The 18,443-nt window shown below is 46.9% G+C and overlaps 1 protein-coding gene across 3 annotated transcripts in view; it reads right to left on the bottom strand.

Moving 5' to 3' along the window:
* Positions 1-18,443, bottom strand: part of LOC136624354 (zinc finger protein 300-like) — a 253,017-nt gene that overhangs the window by 149,296 nt on the left and 85,278 nt on the right. Inside the window, exons 1-2 of one of the 3 annotated variants that reach the window (XM_066598306.1) lie at positions 878-1,363; positions 731-795 (exon numbers count right to left, since the gene is read on the bottom strand). The exons of 1 other annotated variant lie outside the window; for it this stretch is intronic. In XM_066598306.1, coding sequence (XP_066454403.1) covers positions 731-795; positions 878-1,025 — 213 coding nt within the window. In that variant the 5' untranslated portion in view covers positions 1,026-1,363. Of the gene's footprint in view, positions 1-730; positions 796-877; positions 1,370-18,443 lie in introns of those variants that run through there. One more of the 3 variants, XM_066598305.1, reaches the window with a different exon arrangement.

The raw sequence follows: 18,443 nt of genomic DNA, 5'->3' as shown, positions 1-18,443 counted from the left end.
AATGTACCAAATCTAATTCTCTAACTTTCTGATGTCGTACAAACATGAAATTTGGCAGGAGCATTCTTTAGGTCCTATATAGTAAAAGTATAGGGGTCAAAATTTAAAACTACAATGCTTATTGCAAAAATACTGGCACCCCTGTGTAATGTACCAAATCTAATTCTCTAACTTCATGATGTCGAACAAACAAGAAATTAGGCATGACCATTCTTTAGGTCCTAAATAGAAAAAGTAAAGGGGGTCACAACTTGAAAATGCAATGCTAAGTGCAAAAGTATTGGCACCCCTGTGTAATGTAGCAAATCTAATTCTCTAACTTCCTGGTGTCATACAAACATGAACTTTGACAGGAGCATTCTTTAGTTCCTAAATAGGGAAAGTAAAGGGGTCACAAGTCAATTATTCAATGCTAATTGCAAAGGTAAGTGCATCCCTATGTAATGTAGTTTCCTGTTGTCGTACAATCGTAAAATTTGGCGCAAGTATTCTTTAGGTCCTAAATGAGGAGAGTGTGAGGGGTGGCATATTCTGCAGAGGGACATCGGTACACGCAGCCTGAGAAAAATCTAATGCTCCTCTGTGTGTATACACATTTTATTCCTCAGTTACTCTAAAGTAACCTTGACTTCATAAAATTTTCCGTGCAATATATAATTAGACTGAACACAAGACCTTGTCAGCCATCCTACTGACCAGAGAGATTTCATGAGACCTTCTCTCCATCTACCTGATCATCCTGTGAAAGAGAAGGATAGGGACACCTCTCCGCTGCTGTTCTCTTACTGATTCTACCTGCAGAAAACACAGACAACCACTGACTTCATTCTCTACATACCAATAATAAAGGCCGTGTGGATTTAGTCCTGTCTATTACCTGGTAATGGGAGGGACTGGTGGTCCTCCATCATGACGTCCTTGTACAGATCCTGGTGTCCTTCTAAATACTCCCACTCCTCCATGGAGAAATAGACAGTGACGTCCTGACACCTTATAGGAACCTGACAACACAATGATACTGTCATCACCCAGACATGTTATGCCGCCATAGCGTTACTGAATAATGTCCCAGCATTCCCAGCAGCGTCACCTCTCCAGTCAGCAGCTCAATCATCTTGTTGGTGAGTTCTAGGATCTTCTGTTCATCGATCTCCTCAAGTAACAGGGAGTGAGGTGGAGGCCCTGTGATTGGACTAAGGGGTCTTCCCAATCTATCAGATACTGGGGCCTGACAGTCGTCACTAGAAGTCTTCTTCACTACCGTGTAATCCTGTTTATGGGGAGATACATCCATAAATATCCCTGCAGACATTCCCGGAGTCCTTCATGTCTCCAGTTATGTCCAACAATTAGTAAGATTCTCCTCACATCTGTGTTCATCATCTCCGTTGTTCTACTCAGTCACCGGAGCAGAAGAACAAAATGATCAGAGTTTTGGTTCTGTCAGATGACAGACAATAATGACCCCCAACAACCTCCAATTGCCTTATAGTAGATCTGTTGGGTTTCCGTCATTCTGCCAGAACAACCGGCTCTATTATTTTCCCGGAATTTATGATGAATCAGCAGTAAATCCTCTGCCGTAGATGTGACCAGAGACTGACATAGATAAGAATGATGGAACGTGACGTCATCCCCAGAATCTCTCACCTCTCCTGTAAGCCGGAAGAGTATCTCTAGGGTGAGGGTGAATATACCCTCCGCCATCTTGTCCCGGTTCCTCTCCATTCTTGTCGGGTCAATCAGGAAAATGATCTGCTATAGAAGATATCAGCTGAGTATCCTGAAAGGGAAGAAGAGAAGACAATGTAACCCCCCCACCCGCAAATCTCTGTATTATAGTTGATTCAAAGACAGCAATGAATATGCGTGTTTTTAGACGGGCGATTTTTAGTATGATTTCTGTGCGTTGCGGGATGCACACAAATTGCACATGAAAAGAGCCCATTATTTTACATGGGTTAATTTACATGAGCCATTTTTCTCTTGAACTGATCGCAGAATGTCCTATTTTTGGGTGATACTGCTTATTATTTTCTTTATAACAAAAAAAAAATTTGCACCACCATCGCATGCTGTACGGTGTTTATGCGAGTGCACCGTAAATGCTCTGTTTTTCTATTTTACTATTTGAACAACATGCTATTTTAACACACGTGAAAATCTCATGTGCAGCGATGCCTTTTTTTCACAAAACACACATGGCACTCACAGGTAAGAATGCAGATTAAAAGTTCAGTATTGGATCAGTCTTGCACGCGCCAATATAAGTACGGTCTAAGGATACATAAGCACAGACATTTAAAAAGTTGTGCCCGAGATTCTCAGACGTAACAGTGATCAGTTAACACTTGGCCATCCCACCCATGTGCATCCGATGTGCGGGACACTACATAGTGATGTACTATTATCAGCTGAGATTCGGACAACAACGGGACATGCTGCTATTTTTTTTCTTGGACTATTCATCAGAATAAACAAAAAAGTATATGTGAATTTACCCCCATCAAATGAATGGATCTGAAAATGAATGAAAAAACGTCGTTGTGCGTGTACCCTAAAGATGATAAACACAGTAATGGGATTTTTACCGCAAGATTTATTGACCCGAACTCAGAGGATTATTGGGACCTATGATGCTTTGAATTCTGGTCAGTAAAACTCGTGGTTGGACTGGAACACACGTCCGTATCACAGACGAGGAAATGTGTCTGTAATATCCTCAGCTGAAACTTGCCTTTAAGGGGGGTTGTCACAAAAAAATTTTTTTACCAACTTCTGCACCCCACGTAAAATACAAAATAGATTATACTCACCAATTGTCAGCCCCCTGGAATGCAGGTAAATGGCTACCATTGCCCCAGCACTGGCCTGGGGTTGTACGGCTGGGAGAAAGTCGGGTGACTGCTGCAGCCAATCAGAGTCTGCAGCAACACTGTCCCAAACTCCTGGTATCATACCACCCAGAATATTAGCACTGATGCAAGGAGTTCAACCTCTGATTGGAAGCAGCAGTAAACTAACTTCCATTCAGGGCTGAGGAGAGGCGAGAATGCTTTATTAATTTAAGGGGGGGTCCAGCAGCTAGAATTTTTGTTTTTGTGACAAAATCCCATTAAATATCTAATATACTACTGTGTTATATCTCTCCATGATGCGCTCCACTGTACATCGCTTCCCTCCTGTCCATGCATAACTCACCCACGCGCTCCGTTCTGCCAACACACTCAGACTAAACACCTCTCTATTTCTAACTTCACATGCTCGCCTCCAAGATTCCTCTACAGCAGCACCGATCCTCTGGAATGCTCTACCCCCCAACATTCGGACAATCCCTGACACACAGAGCTTCTGATGTACCGTAAAGACACACCTCTTCATAGAAGCATACCAATGATCTAGCCCCCCATCCCCACAATATGCCCTCTGTCTATTCCTATGGCTATCCACTTTTGCCTATCATGTACACTTCCTGTCCCAGACCTCCTATATTACCCCTACCCCGTTTGTGTCCGAAAAATACTGTATATCACATATTATCGTCACATTGCTGTGTTCCCCCTTGCTCCACCTCCTGTCCCTGTACCTTTTGTATCAACCCCACCTCCGTTCCTTCCAAATAATGGAATACCACATGTAACTTTTGTAATTTCTGTAATTTTTGTAATTTCTTCATCCCCTAATGGAGTCCCCTCACTACTGAACACTGCGTATAAAGCATTAAATCTAAACCTTACACAGTTGACTTCCCAAGTTCTCTCACATAGCAAAACTACAAGAAAAAACTGTGGACCTGCGCTACTTTCATATATAAAGAAACAATATTGAATGTCTCAATAGCCAATATTTGGATAGAGACAAAAATTTTTTTTTATTTCATACACATAAAAGAGTGAGGTCTCAGCCTCATACAATTGTAAAAAAATATACTTGCGGGATCCTATGCAACGCGTTTCGGCGTAATACACGCCTTTCTCAAGCATACAAATACATCCATAGACAGTGGTATAAATAGAACTAAATAAATTACCTACCTATTACCAAACCTCCTTAATCATGAGTGAGTGGCGATGCGTGGTGTTGTGTGGGGCGGGAGCCGATGACGTATTGACCGTCATAGTGCGCTATACGGCGCCCCGGATGCGGCGTATGTGTCCATCATCGGGGACATCCCCTGTATCCTGATGCCACGCCCCTCCGAGCGCGGCGGTGCGCCCCATTGGGCCCAGCACCTGACTGACTGACGGCAACGAACGTGATGACGTCAATCTAGATACGAAGTCACGTCTCACTGAAGTAGATATGGAACGCAGCGCCGCGCTCCAAAGGTAACGTCTCGCTGAAATGAATATGGAACGCAGCGCTGCGCTCCAAAGGTAACGTCTCGCTGAATAGTATATGGAACGCAGCGCCGCGCTCCAAGGGACGTCGGAACGGTATATCACATAAGTTATAGTGGCAATACACGCTCTTCACACAGAGGGCTAATAAATGAACAATATCTTTTTAAACTATTAAAACTATTAAAAAATTTGTGTCATTGGTTGCTGTTACTTCCTGGATAAAGTAACCGCTATAAGCATACCAGGATGTTGGGTGCGGGCATAATCACCTGGGGGTGATATGCCTTGCACCAGGTGAGTGATCACACGTCTATTATTATAGCCTATATATAAAGTGTCTGGCGCTCTCCGTGACCCCTATTTTTCAAGTTCTCTCACATGGGATCACGAGGATTAATAATAAATACAGATCATCTTGGAGCTTCAATGATGAAGGGAAATCAAGATGTGAAAAACAACAGTCTGTATAGAGCCAATAAGATACAGTAGGGATCAACTATTTTTTTATTTTTTTTTGGGGGGGGGGGGTTATTTCCACTTTGCAAAAGCTATAACATTATGTTATCATCAACATGGCTATATTAAACAAAAAATATAGTTTAGAACCCAATGTAACTCCCAGCATTCCCTATTGAGGAATATTTTGAGCAAAAAGTGGGAAACTCCATGGGGGTATCCTCTCTTAATTACTAAAATTCCAGAACATCCATCGGTGGTCTTCCGTAGAAACCATAGGCTGCTATTTTGGAGCCTTCTCTTCACCATTGCAAACAGAGCGCTCTCCACAGTATTCGATCAGCCATGGGCCCATCATTAAAAGACTCCTTTAAGTGTGGGATACGGGGGTTGTAAGTGTTGCTCTAACATTTATCATAACTGGAAGGAAATCGATACAGGACAATTAAATCAATACCCCTTAGGGACTTTATGAATTGTGGTTTGACCTACATCTACTTGCTGGATTGCCTATTTGCTGAAAACTAGAGCAAACCACTATCGCTGGAATATCCAGATGGGGTTCACGAAGCATGGTGCCTCTAAACATTTTTTCGACCACCATGATAGTGACCCCACCTACATGCGTTTGACACCACTGGAAAAGATTCCTCAAGGGGAATTTTTGACATTAAGGAGAAATTAAATGTTTTCTATTTTCCGGATGAGAACACTTACACCTCAGGCTGCGTCAGATGAGCATTTTGTTTTTTGCGCACCTATGTGCGCAAAAAAAATCACATCTGTTAGAACCATTGGTTTCCTATGAAGTGCTCACATTTCCATTTTTTTAGAGGCTCAAAATACTCATACCTACAAAAGATAGGACAGGCGTGCTTTAAATGCGTGCCGGTAAGGTCCGTGCTGCGCGTAAAGACAGCAGTGACAGGGGATTAGGGGACTTTGTTTGGAGGGCGGATAGAAAAAAAAAAAGCATTAAGTTCCTGGGCTATGTTTACATAGTGGAACAAAGAACATAAACCACCACAGGTAACATGTGAAATAATAGATGGAGAGGGGAACTTTCTGTATATGGGCCCTAATGCAAAATCTGTTAAGCCCCGCGAGGAGTCCTCTCATCACTGAACACTGTAACAGCACTGTCACAGTGTTCAGTGATGAGGGGTCTGCAGCGAGGACACCCCATTGACAGCCACCCCATTGACAGCAGTGGGATGACAGTAACGCCTGCTGCGATTATTCTTTTGGGGGGCTTGAAATATAAGCCCTATCCCGAAAATCATCCCTAGCTGTGAATTCAATGAATCATTGAGCACTGCCTCTGATTGACTGAGCGCTCTTACCAAACAGAGGCACTGCTCAGCTGTCATTCAATGAATGGCTGAGTGCTGCCTCTGATTGGAGGCAGCACTTTATGGAGGCGGAGATTTTTCAATCCCTGGCCACCAGAAGGCAGATGAAGATTGCTAGGGATGGGGAGAAGAGCCAGACATTGCTTCTAGGTGAGTTCATTTATTTATTTTTTTTCACAGCTAGGGATTATTTTTAGGGTAGGGCTTACATCTCAAGCACCCCCCCCATCCTGAAAATTAATTGCAGCAGGGGTTGCCTTCATCCCATTGCCTTCTATGGGGCGGCAGCAGCGCCGGACCCATTGAAAGCAATTGGATGGTATCGTGCTCCTCTGCTAAAGCTGTCACAGCTGTAGCAGGGGATTCTTTCATCCCTGCAAGGAGTTCCCTCATCACTGAACACTTTGACAGTGCTGTCACAGTGTTCAGTGATGGGGGAACCTTCATGAAGCAGCTGCGCTTCTACAAGCACAGCTGCTCCACACACTTTTTTGCTCACATGTCTAAAAATGCACGGGGCTTCGGTCACGCGCATTTTGTACATCCGTGGAGTGCATTTTTTTGCGCACATAGGCGCAGAAAATTTTGAGGTTTTAAATTTCGGGTTACCTTTTTACGATAAATAACTTCATATTTACTTTATGTTTTGGTTTAATCTATATAATTTGTATTTCAATCTTTTAATAGAAATCTCTTCCTGTTCAAGAGCTTTTCTACCATGTGGTGTAATAACCAACATCTTGCATTTTGAGCTAATGTCAAAATGATTTATATTCAAACTTTAAGCAGACCACCTATTTTAATTTATGTATTTCTTACTATTATTCATTATTTTAAATTTCAACAACCCATTTTTAAACAATCCAAATGGCGCTAATCTCGTTACCCCCCTGGGCGGTCTGTGTGAATCTCTGGTTCAACCCCTCCTGTTTCCATCACATATGTCGGCCATATATTCTTCACCACACTCATTTATCTATTTAGTTACTCAGTTTATACATTACAGTGTATTCTCACCATAATCCCACCTACAATCCAGTAACATGCTATTTAAAAAAAACAAAAAAACTTAACTGTTTATATATTTTTATGTCCCTCTATGTATTTATGGTGAATTAAGTCCTACTTCTTTAGTCATATTATGATTTTTTAATTTAGTCTTATAATTTTCATATGGGCAATGTAATACTGTTGATCCACCAACCATTTCCAGATGCTGGACAACAAGAACGTGCGCTCCAGCGACGCAGATAGCGGCACTCTTTTGGCATTTGCACGCCGAAATGGTGGAAAACCATGTGCCAAAATGGTCATTTTGGCGGGACAATTTGACTGCTCTTCTGATCTTCTGGCCAATTGAGTGCCATTTTTGTGCTCCAGGCAATGTGATTGAGCATCACTACCTTCTGAGTTTAGCCACACCCAAATTTTCAGGAATTACACACCCAGTTGAGCATTTTGGAGGTAGATTGCAAACACACTAATCAGTAGACGAGAGACCATGTACTTTATAAATTGAGTGTCCTTCTCCTTTACGCTTGATAAAAAGAGAACCTCCTTCGAAATGTGTTGCAAGACTTTTATTTCTGTATGTATATTCTAGCAATAAAATAGTATCCAATTTGGGATCATGGGCCTTATCCTCTCCAGTGATTATTTTAAAGCACAAGTGGGGGTGTTTTCAATCTTGGACCCCTCCCCCACAAATAACATAACTGTAGAGATGAGCGAACCTACTCGTTTCGAGTAATTACTCGATCGAGCACCGCGATTTTCGAGTACTTCCGTACTCAGGTGAAAAGATTCGGGGGCGGGGGAGGCGTGGCAGAGCGGGGTGTAGCAGCGGGGAACAGGGGGGAGCCCTCTCTCTCTCCCTCTCCCCCCCCCCCACTCCCCGCTGCAACCCCCCACTCACCCACGGTGCCCCCCGAATCTTTTCGCCCGAGTACGGAAGTACTCGAAAATTGCGGTGCTCGGGAGAAAAAGGGGCATGGCCGAGTAGGTTCGCTCATCTCTACATAAGTGCCATTGCTTTTCTAGCAGGTTCACTCATCTCTACATAAGTGCCACTGCTTTTCTCTGCATGCTACCTTCTTTTGGACATAAGTCATCTACGCAACCTCTAGAGTGCTTGAACTTTTTCTTTTTTAATTTTGTTTGTTTCCAAACTTCCCAAAGTAGCGTTACATGGTCAATAATCTCCTGCCGCCTCCCTGGTGTCAACACTATAAGAAGCTGGGAGCCCCAAAACTCCAACTGCAGAGCCAGACAGGGGACATGGGAGTAATCTGTGCCTACATGACCTGCGATGATGACACTATCATCTGATCAGTCACCCGTGTGGGAGGAGAAAAGGGATCACATGACCCGGTCTCTACGCTCAGTGTATGCAGGTCTCTGCGTAGACACCTGGTCATGTGATCAAGCTTGAAAAAGACGGTGGAGGTCAAAACGAAGCTGCTTGTCTTTTCGTTATGGGAGAATATGCTGCTGAGTATTTGTTTTTCTCTTGGATTAATTACCCTCACTTAAGAAATCTTTTTTTTGTATCTAATCTGTGTCTCCTCCTTTTCAGTTTCGTCCCATTGCTTCTACTCTTTCCTTGTGCAGATGCGAATATAGCTGATCCCTCTGCACTGTGACAGCCCTTCAGATATTTGTAGACAGCTATTAAGTCTCCACTCAACCTTCTTTTTTGCAAGCTAAATACTCCCGAGTCCTTTAACTATTCCTCGTAGGACATGATTTGCAGACCGCTCACCATCTTGGTGACTTCTTTGAATTTGCTCCAGTTTGCTGATGTCTTTTTAAAATTGTGGTGCCAAAAACTGGACACAGTATTCCAGATGAGGTCTAAATAAGTAGAGGGGATAATGACCTCACGTGATCTAGACTCTATGCTTCTCTTAATTCATCCCAGAAATGTGTTTGCCTTTTTGGCTGCTGCATCACATTATTGACTCATGTTCAGCCTATGATCTATTAGTATACCTTAGTCCTTTTCACATTTGCTGCTGCTTAGCCCAACTCCTCCTATGCTGTATGTTTTTTTTTTTCATGTTTCTCAGATGTAGGACTTTGCATTTCTCCCTGTTAAATACCATTCTGTAAGTCGCCACCCACTGTTAAAGTTTGTCCAGATTTTTTTGAATCCTCTCTTCTCCAATGTTAAGCCATTGTTCCTGCCTTTGTGTCGTTTGAAAACTCAATATGTTTTTCCCTCAATTCCCTTATCTAAATCATTAATAAAAATCTTGAACACTGGGCCTAGGACACAGTCTTGTGATACCCGACTCAAAATATTCTTCCACTTGAATGCGTAGGCATTTATGACCTCCCTTTGAGTGGAATCATGTAGCCCGTTCTGAATCCACCTAACTGTTGCCTTGTCAATCCCATGTTTGGTCATTTTTTCAATAAGTATGGTATGAGATACTTTGTCAAATGCTTTACTAAAGTCAAGATATACTATATCCACCGCATTTCCCTGATCAACCCAGTCGGTGATTCTGTCATAGAAAGATATTAGATTTGACTGACATGACTTGCTTGTTACAAACCCATGCTGGCTCTGGTAATTACTCCATTCTTATCCAAGTACTTGCAGACATGCTGTTTAACAATTTGTACAATGATCTTTCCCATACGAGATGGAGGGGCGGAACCGTATGTGTAGGAGTTAATCATGCAGCATAAATGACATGATAACTTTTTTCTGCAGACTTGTACAATTATGATGATACCAAAATTAATATATATATACATATATATTTATGTCCCTGGAGGGAAACTGAATCGGTGAGGCTATGATCGCTCTGATAATACACTGCTGTACTGCAATGCATCATAGCTTATCCTAGTGATCACAGACCCCAACGCTATTGACGCATTTATTTGCCATGGCAACCCATTGTCCCTCCACATTTACATGGTTCTCCCTCTGTGAACCTTTTAGATGCTGCTGTTGCAGTGGTAGGCCAGCAGTCAGATGATGGACGCTCAACTTCTCTGCCCGCACCATCTATAGGATGTAACTGTTCGTCCATTTACAGGAATGCCTTCTCTCCTAGCATGTACATATAAGCCCCGGAGCAGGAAGGGGTTAACCAGGGGGATTTATTATGTTGTAATAAATTTGTAAGTGATTTGTATGAGTCCGGCTGCTGTAGAAGGATCAGGTGTCCAAAACGTGTCCAGCTCTTCCTGCTAAATGCTATAAATACTACATGAAGCAGGAAAGAGAAGTTTTGGAAGATTTACTGATTTCAGAAGACATCCAGAAGATCTTGAAGCGACGAGACGGTGGCTGCACCTCACAAACCTGAGGCTGGCGGCTGCGAGGCATGGGATAGGACTCCTCCGGAACGCCGGCAGAAGCTGCTGTCCGTCAACACAAGCCATCCTCTCCATGGCAAAAAATGAGAGGGTCCTGCAGCCACTCACTGCAACTGACTATTGTATTTTTCCAAAATAATTGCCAGTGATAGCAATGGCTACTTCATCACTTGTTGACGCATTAAAATATCCTTTATGTTGACCAGAAGGTATTTTGTCCGCCCGAATAGCTACCTTAAATGTATCACAGGTAGAGATGAGCGAACGTACTCGTCCGAGCTTGATACTCGTTCGAGTATTAGCGTGTTCGGGATGCTCGTTACTCGTAATTAGTACCACGCGATGTTCGGGTTACTTTCACTTTCATCTCTGAGACGTTAGCGCGCTTTTCTGGCCAATAGAAAGACAGAGAAGGCATTACAACTTCCCCCTGCGACGTTCAAGCCCTATACCACCCCCCTGCAGTGAGTGTCTGGCGAGATCAGGTGTCACCCGAGTATAAAAATCGGCCCCTCCCGCGGCTCGCCACAGATGCTTTCTGACATAGCTCAGGGAAAGTGCTGCTGATGCTGCTGCTGCTATAGGGAGAGTGTTAGGAGTATTTTAGACTTCAAGAACCCCAACGGTCCTTCTTAGGGCCACATCTAACCGTGTGCAGTACTGTGGAGGCTGCTTTTTGCAGTGTTGCACATTTTTTTTTTTTGGTATATCGGCCGTTCAGAGCATTGCGCCCTGCAGTAATACTCCAGGGCCAGAAGTGCTTAGGCAGGGACAGAAGACATATTGATTGAATATAGGCAGTGGGCCTTTGCAAAAAAAATTTGGGGAAAAAGATCTATTTGGGCTGCCTGTGAGTGTCCTCAGTGTTCTGGGTCTCTGCTGGGTGTAGTAGTTCTCCAAATTCATACGCAGCCAGCTAAGTGTTACAGCAGGCTTGCGCAAAATTTTTTCCTGGCTCTGTCTGGGCTGTGAAATCACCGCTGTATTGCAGTCCACAGTGCAACACTCTGCAGTTCTTTGACATACTCCAGGGCCAGAAGCGCTTAGGCAGGGACAGAAGACATATTGATTATTGATTGAATATAGGCAGTGGGCCTTTGCAAATACATTTGGGGAAAAAGATCTATTTGGGCTGCCTGTGACTGTCCTCAGTGTTCTGGGTCTCTGCTGAGTGTAGTAGTTCTCCAAATTCATACGCAGCCAGCTAAGTGTTACAGCAGGCTTGCGCAAAATTATTTCCTGGCTCTGTCTGGGCTGTGAAATCACCGCTGTATTGCAGTCCACAGTGCAACACTCTGCAGTTCTTTGACATACTCCAGGGCCAGAAGCGCTTAGGCAGCGACAGAAGACATATTGATTATTGATTGAATATAGGCAGTGGGCCTTTGCAAATACATTTGGGGAAAAAAATCTATTTGGGCTGCCTGTAACTGTCCTCAGTGTTCTGGGTCTCTGCTGGGTGTAATAGTTCTCCAAAGTCATACGCAGCCAGCTAAGTGTTACAGCAGGCTTGCGCAAAATTATTTCCTGGCGTTCCGTAAGCGAAGTCAGCCTCCAACCACAGGCCAATAAGCGGCACATTTAATTACAGCGTTCTGTTTCTGCACTACTGGTAATACAGCATGCTGAGGGGTAGGGGTAGGCCTAGAGGACGTGGACGCGGGCGAGGACGCGGAGGCCCAAGTCAGGGTGTGGGCACAGGCCCAGCCAGTTGGGTGGCCAGGGGTAGAGGCAGGGCCAGACCGAATAATCCACCAACTGTTTCCCAAACCGCCCCCTCGCGCCATGCCACCCTGCAGAGGTCAAGGTGCTCTACGGTGTGGCAGTTTTTCACAAAGACGCCTGACGACCAACGAACAGTGGTGTGCAACCTTTGTCGCACCAAGATCAGCTGGGGAGCCACCACCACCAGCATGCGCAGGCATATGATGGCCAAGCACCCCACAAGGTGGGACGAAGGCCGTTCACCGCCTCCGGTTTGCACCACTGCCTCTCCCCCTGTGCCCCAACCTGCCACTGAGATCCAACCCCCCTCTCAGGACACAGGCACTACCGTCTCCTGGCCTGCACCCACACCCTCACCTCCGCTGTCCTCGGCCCCATCCAGCAATGTCTCTCAGCGCAGCGTCCAGAAGTCGCTAGCGCCACTGTTTGAGCGCGAGCGCAAGTACGCCGCCACGCACCCGCACGCTCAAGCGTTAAACATGCACATAGCCAAATTGATCAGCCTGGAGGTGCTGCCGTATAGGCTTGTGGAAACGGAGGCTTTCAAAAGCATGATGGCGGCGGCGGCCCCGCGCTACTCGGTTTCCAGTCGCCACTATTTTTCCCGATGTGCCGTCCCAGGCCTGCACGACCACGTCTCCCGCAACATTGTACGCGCCCTCACCAACGCGGTTACTGCCAAGGTCCACTTAACAACAGACACGTGGACAAGCACAGGCGGGCAGGGCCACTATATCTCCCTGACGGCACATTGGGTGAATTTAGTGCAGGCTGGGACAGAGTCAGAGCCCGGGACCGCTCACGTCCTACCCACCCTCCGAATTGCGTGCCCCAGCTCGGTGGTGGTATCGGCGGCGGTGTATGCTTCCTCCACTAAACCACCCTCCTCCTCCTCCTACGCAACCTCTGTCTCGCAATCAAGATGTGTCAGCAGCAGCACGTCGCCAGCAGTCGGTGTCGCGCGGCATGGCAGCACAGCGGTGGGCAAGCGTCAGCAGGCCGTGCTGAAACTACTCAGCTTAGGAGATAAGAGCCAGACGGCCCACGAACTGCTGCAGGGTCTGACAGAGCAGACCGACTGTTGGCTTTCGCCGCTGAGCCTCCAACCGGGCATGGTCGTGTGTGACAACGGCAGTAACCTGGTGGCGGCTCTGCAGCTCAGCAGCCTCACGCACGTGCCATGCCTGGCCCATGTCTTTAATTTGGTGGTTCAGCGCTTTCTGAAAAGCTACCCACGCTTGTCATACCTGCTCGGAAAGGTGCGCCGGGTCAGCGTACAGTTCCGCAACTCCAAGACGGACGCTGCCACCCTGCGGACCCTGCAACATCGGTTTCATCTGCCAGTGCACCGATTGCTGTGCGACGTGCCCACACAGTGGAACTCTACGCTCCACATGTTGGCCAGGCTCTATGAGCAGCGTAGAGCTATTGCGGAATACCAACTCCAACATGGGCGGCGTAGTGGGAGTCAGCCTCCTCAATTATTTACAGAAGAGTGGGCCTGGTTGGCAGCCATCTGCCAGGTCCTTGGAAACTTTGAGGAGTATACCCAGATGCTGAGCGGGGGATGCTGCAATCATTAGCGTCACCATTCCTCTGCTATGCCTCTTGAGAAGTTCCCTGCAAAGCATAAAGGCAGACGCTTTGCACTCGGAAACGGAGGTGGGGGAAGACAGTATGTCGCTGGATAGTCAGAGCACCCTCATGTCTATATCTCAGCTCGTTGAGGAGGAGGAGGAGGGGGAGGAGCATGAGGAGGAGGGGGAAGAGACAGCTTGGCCCACTGCTGAGGGTACAGATGCTGCTTGCCTGTCATCCTTTCAGCGTGTATGGCCGGAGGAGGAGAAGGAGGAGGATCCTGAAAGTGATCTTCCGAGTGAGGACAGCCATGTGTTGCGTACAGGTACCCTGGCACACATGGCTGACTTCATGTTAGGATGCCTTTCTCGTGACTCTCGCGTTACACGTATTCTGGCCACTACGGATTACTGGGTGTACACACTGCTCGACCCACGGTATAAGGAGAGCCTTTCCACTCTCATTCCCGAAGAGGAAAGGGGTTCGAGAATGATGCTATACCACAGGGCGCTGGTGGACAAACTGATGGTAAACTTCCCATCCGACAGGGCTAGTGGCAGAAGGCGCATTTCCGCGGCCCAGGTAGCAGGGGAGGCGCAGAGATCAGGCAGCATGTACAGCGCAGGGCAGGGGACCATTATCCAAGGCCTTTGCCAGCTTTCTGGCTCCCCAGCAAGACTGTGTCACCGGTCCCCAGTCAAGGCTGAGTTGGCGGGAGCACTGTAAAAGGATGGTGAGGGAGTACGTAGCCGATCGCACGACCGTCCTCGGTGACGCCTCTGCCCCCTACAACTACTGGGTGTCGAAGCTGGACACGTGGCCTGAACTTGCGCTGTATGCCCTGGAGGTGCTTGCTTGTTCTGCGGCTAGCGTCTTGTCAGAGAGTGCGTTTAGTGCGGCTGGGGGAATCATCACGGATAAGCGTACCCACCTGTCAACCAACAGTGCCGACAGGCTAACACTCATCAAGATGAACAAAGCCTGGATTTCCCCAGACTTCTCTTCTCCACCAGCGGACAGCAGCGATACCTAAGCAATACGTAGGCTGCACCCGCGGATGGAAGCATCGTTCTCTATCACCATCCAAAACGGGGACCTTTTTGCTTCATCAATCTGTGTATAATATTCCTCCTCCTCCTCCTGCTCCTCCTCCTGAAACCTCACATAATCACGCCGAACGGGCAATTTTTCTTAGGCCCACAAGGCTCAGTCATATAATTTTTGTAAACAATTTTTATACGTTTCAATGCTCATTAAAGCGTTGAAACTTTCACCTCAACCAATTTTTATTTTTACTGGGCTGCCTCCAGGCCTAGTTACCAATTAAGCCACATTAACCAAAGCGATTAATGGGTTTCACCTGCCCTCTTGGTTGGGCATGGGCAATTTTTCTCAGGTACATTAGTACTGTTGGTACACCAATTTTTGGGGGCCCTCGCCTACAGTGTAATCCAATTAATTTTTAGCCCACCTGCATTACAGCTGACATTACATCAGCTGTGTTGGGCACTGCAATGGGATATATTTATGTACTGCCGGTGGCTTCCTGGCACCCACCCATGCTGTGGGTGCACAGGGAGTTGTAACTGCATGTGTCCACTTCTAAAGAACCCCAGTCTGACTGGGGCATGCAGTGTGGGCCGAAGCCCACCTGCATTAAACATGACATTACCACAGCTGTGATGGGCAATGCAATGGGATATATTTATGTACCGCCGGTGGCTTCCTGGCACCCACCCATGCTGTGGGTCCACAGGGAGTTGTAACTGCATGTGTACACTTCTAAAGAACCCCAGTCTGACTGGGGCATGCAGTGTGGGCCGAAGCCCACCTGCATTAAACATGACATTACCTCAGCTGTGATGGGCAATGCAATGGGATATATTTATGTACCGCCGGTGGGTTCCAGGGAGCCACCCATGCTGTCGGTCCACAGGGAGTTGTAACTGCATGTGTCCACTTCTAAAGAACCCCAGTCTGACTGGGGCATGCAGTGTGGGCCGAAGCCCACCTGCATTAAACATGACATTACCACAGCTGTGATGGGCAATGCAATGGGATATATTTATGTACCGCCGGTGGCTTCCTGGAATCCACCCATGCTGTGGGTCCACAGGGAGTTGTAACTGCATGTGTCCACTTCTAAAGAACCCCAGTCTGACTGGGGCATGCAGTGTGGGCCGAAGCCCACCTGCATTAAACATGACATTACCACAGCTGTGATGGGCAATGCAATGGGATATATTTATGTACCGCCGGTGGCTTCCTGGCACCCACCCATGCTGTGGGTCCACAGGGAGTTGTAACTGCATGTGTACACTTCTAAAGAACCCCAGTCTGACTGGGGCATGCAGTGTGGGCCGAAGCCCACCTGCATTAAACATGACATTACCTCAGCTGTGATGGGCAATGCAATGGGATATATTTATGTACCGCCGGTGGGTTCCAGGGAGCCACCCATGCTGTCGGTCCACAGGGAGTTGTAACTGCATGTGTCCACTTCTAAAGAACCCCAGTCTGACTGGGGCATGCAGTGTGGGCCGAAGCCCACCTGCATTAAACATGACATTACCTCAGCTGTGATGGGCAATGCAATGGGATATATTTATGTACCGCCGGTGGCTTCCTGGCACCCACCCATGCTGTCGGTCCACAGGGACTTCACAATAGGGAGTTGTACCTGCCTGTGTCTATGAATTAAAGAGCCCGGTCAGGTTGGGGCATGCAGTGTGGGCCGAAGCCCACCTGCATTTAATCTGACGTTAGCTCTGCTGTCCAGGGCACTGCAATGGGATACATTTATGTACAGCCGGTGGGTTCCAGGGAGCCACCCATGCTGTGGGTGCACACGGAATTCCCATTGCGGAGTTGTACCTGCCTGTGACTATTTATAAAAAAACGCGGTCTGACTGGGGCATGCAGACACCTTGACAGAATGAATAGTGTGTGGCACATATCTTCCCCATTGCTATGCCCACGTGTGCAGCTCCAGATGAAAGTGGCACAGGATTGGATTCCTCATTGCTTCTGTACAGCATTGTGGACTATCGCCCCGCCCCTTTTAAAGAGGGTCGCTGCCTAGCCGTGCCAACCCTCTGCAGTGTGTGCCTGCTTTTTCTCTGGCAGACGCACTTATAAATAGACATGAGGGTGATGTGGCATGAGGGCAGCTGAAGGCTGGGCAGGGACAGTTTGGTGTGCGCTGTGGACACTGGGTCGTGTGGGGGGAGGTTGGGCAGCATGTAACCCAGGAGAAGTGGCAGCGGAGTGTCATGCAGGCAGTGATTGTGCTTTGTTGGAGGTAGTGTGGTGCTTAGCTAAGGTATGCATTGCTAATGAGGGCTTTTCAGAAGTAAAAGTTGTTGCCGCTATTGTGGCTTAATAGTGGGACCTGGGAACTTGAGATGCAGCCCAACATGTAGCCCCTCGCCTGCCCTATCTGTTGCTGTGTCGTTCCCATCACTTTCTTGAATTGCCCAGATTTTCACAAACGAAAACCTTAGCGAGCATCGGCGATATACAAAAATGCTCGGGTCGCCCATTGACTTCAATGGGGTTCGTTACTCGAAACGAACCCTCGAGCATCGCGAAAAGTTCGTCTCGAGTAACGAGCACCCGAGCATTTTGGTGCTCGCTCATCTCTAATCACAGGGCATTCGCTGTAGCGCTGATATAAAACTATGAACATAGCTGTTATTCTCGTGCAGCATTCGCTGCAGTGATAAGGCAATATCTTCCCTAGTGGCTGGGATGTTCTTGCAGCATTGTTCGGCTTGCTGCTGTTCGTCCCCCATAAAGTAGATCAGCAGGAACTTGTGTTTCTCATTTGATTCAAGTAGTAGTGAATAGAGATGAGCGAGTAGTGCCTTAGCCGAGTATCTCCCTGCTCATCTCTAAAGATTCAGGGGCCGGCGCGGGTGACAGGTGAGTTGAGTCGGGGGGAGGGGGGGAGAGGGAGAGAGAGAGAGAGAGAGAAAGAGAGAGAAAGTGAGATCTCCCTTCCGTTCCTCCCCGCTCTCCCCCGCCGCTCCCCGCCCCCCGAATCTTTAGAGACGAGCGGGGAGATACTCGCTCGAGTAATGCGTCTTAGCGAGTATACTCACTCATCTCTAGTAGTGAACCAACATATTGATAAATTTGCAATTCGACTTTAAAATGTTGACCAAAATCTGCCGTTGCTCAATTCCTTTGTCATGCCAAATCATGTCATTTGAAAACATAAGTTGTACTTTCTCATATTCTCCAGGAAATGTTTAGATCCTGGAAGATGATCCTGACATAAAAGTCTGTAGTGGTTTACAAAGTGTTCTAAGCGCTGATAGTAAAACTTTTCCACCATGGCAACATAGTCCAGGGGTCTCCTGGGGCCACTTTAGAGCATTGCAATATGAACATGGTTTGTTCATTCCGCCAATAGGCTGAGGGTGACACTCGTAGTTATTGTTTACATTGTATCTAAAAGCTCCCCCCCTCCAAGAATTTCCAAGCGGTTCTTCTCAAAATTGAATGTCTCTCTCGGTCTGAAGAATGTCGGGCATGCTTTGCTTCATTAGTTTCTACAATTCGAGCGGCTACTTGTCGCTTGCGCTGATTCTGGAGTCGGCCGTTAGTTTGCTCCAGCATCTGAGCTAGTCGAGCAGCGGCTTGTCGAGTG

The sequence above is a fragment of the Eleutherodactylus coqui genome, chromosome 4 (genome assembly GCF_035609145.1).
Source record: "Eleutherodactylus coqui strain aEleCoq1 chromosome 4, aEleCoq1.hap1, whole genome shotgun sequence".
In the NCBI taxonomy this organism is placed as follows: domain Eukaryota; kingdom Metazoa; phylum Chordata; class Amphibia; order Anura; family Eleutherodactylidae; genus Eleutherodactylus; species Eleutherodactylus coqui.
The sequence above is the reverse complement of the archived record's forward strand: the minus strand, read 5'-3'. Positions and strand labels throughout refer to the sequence as shown.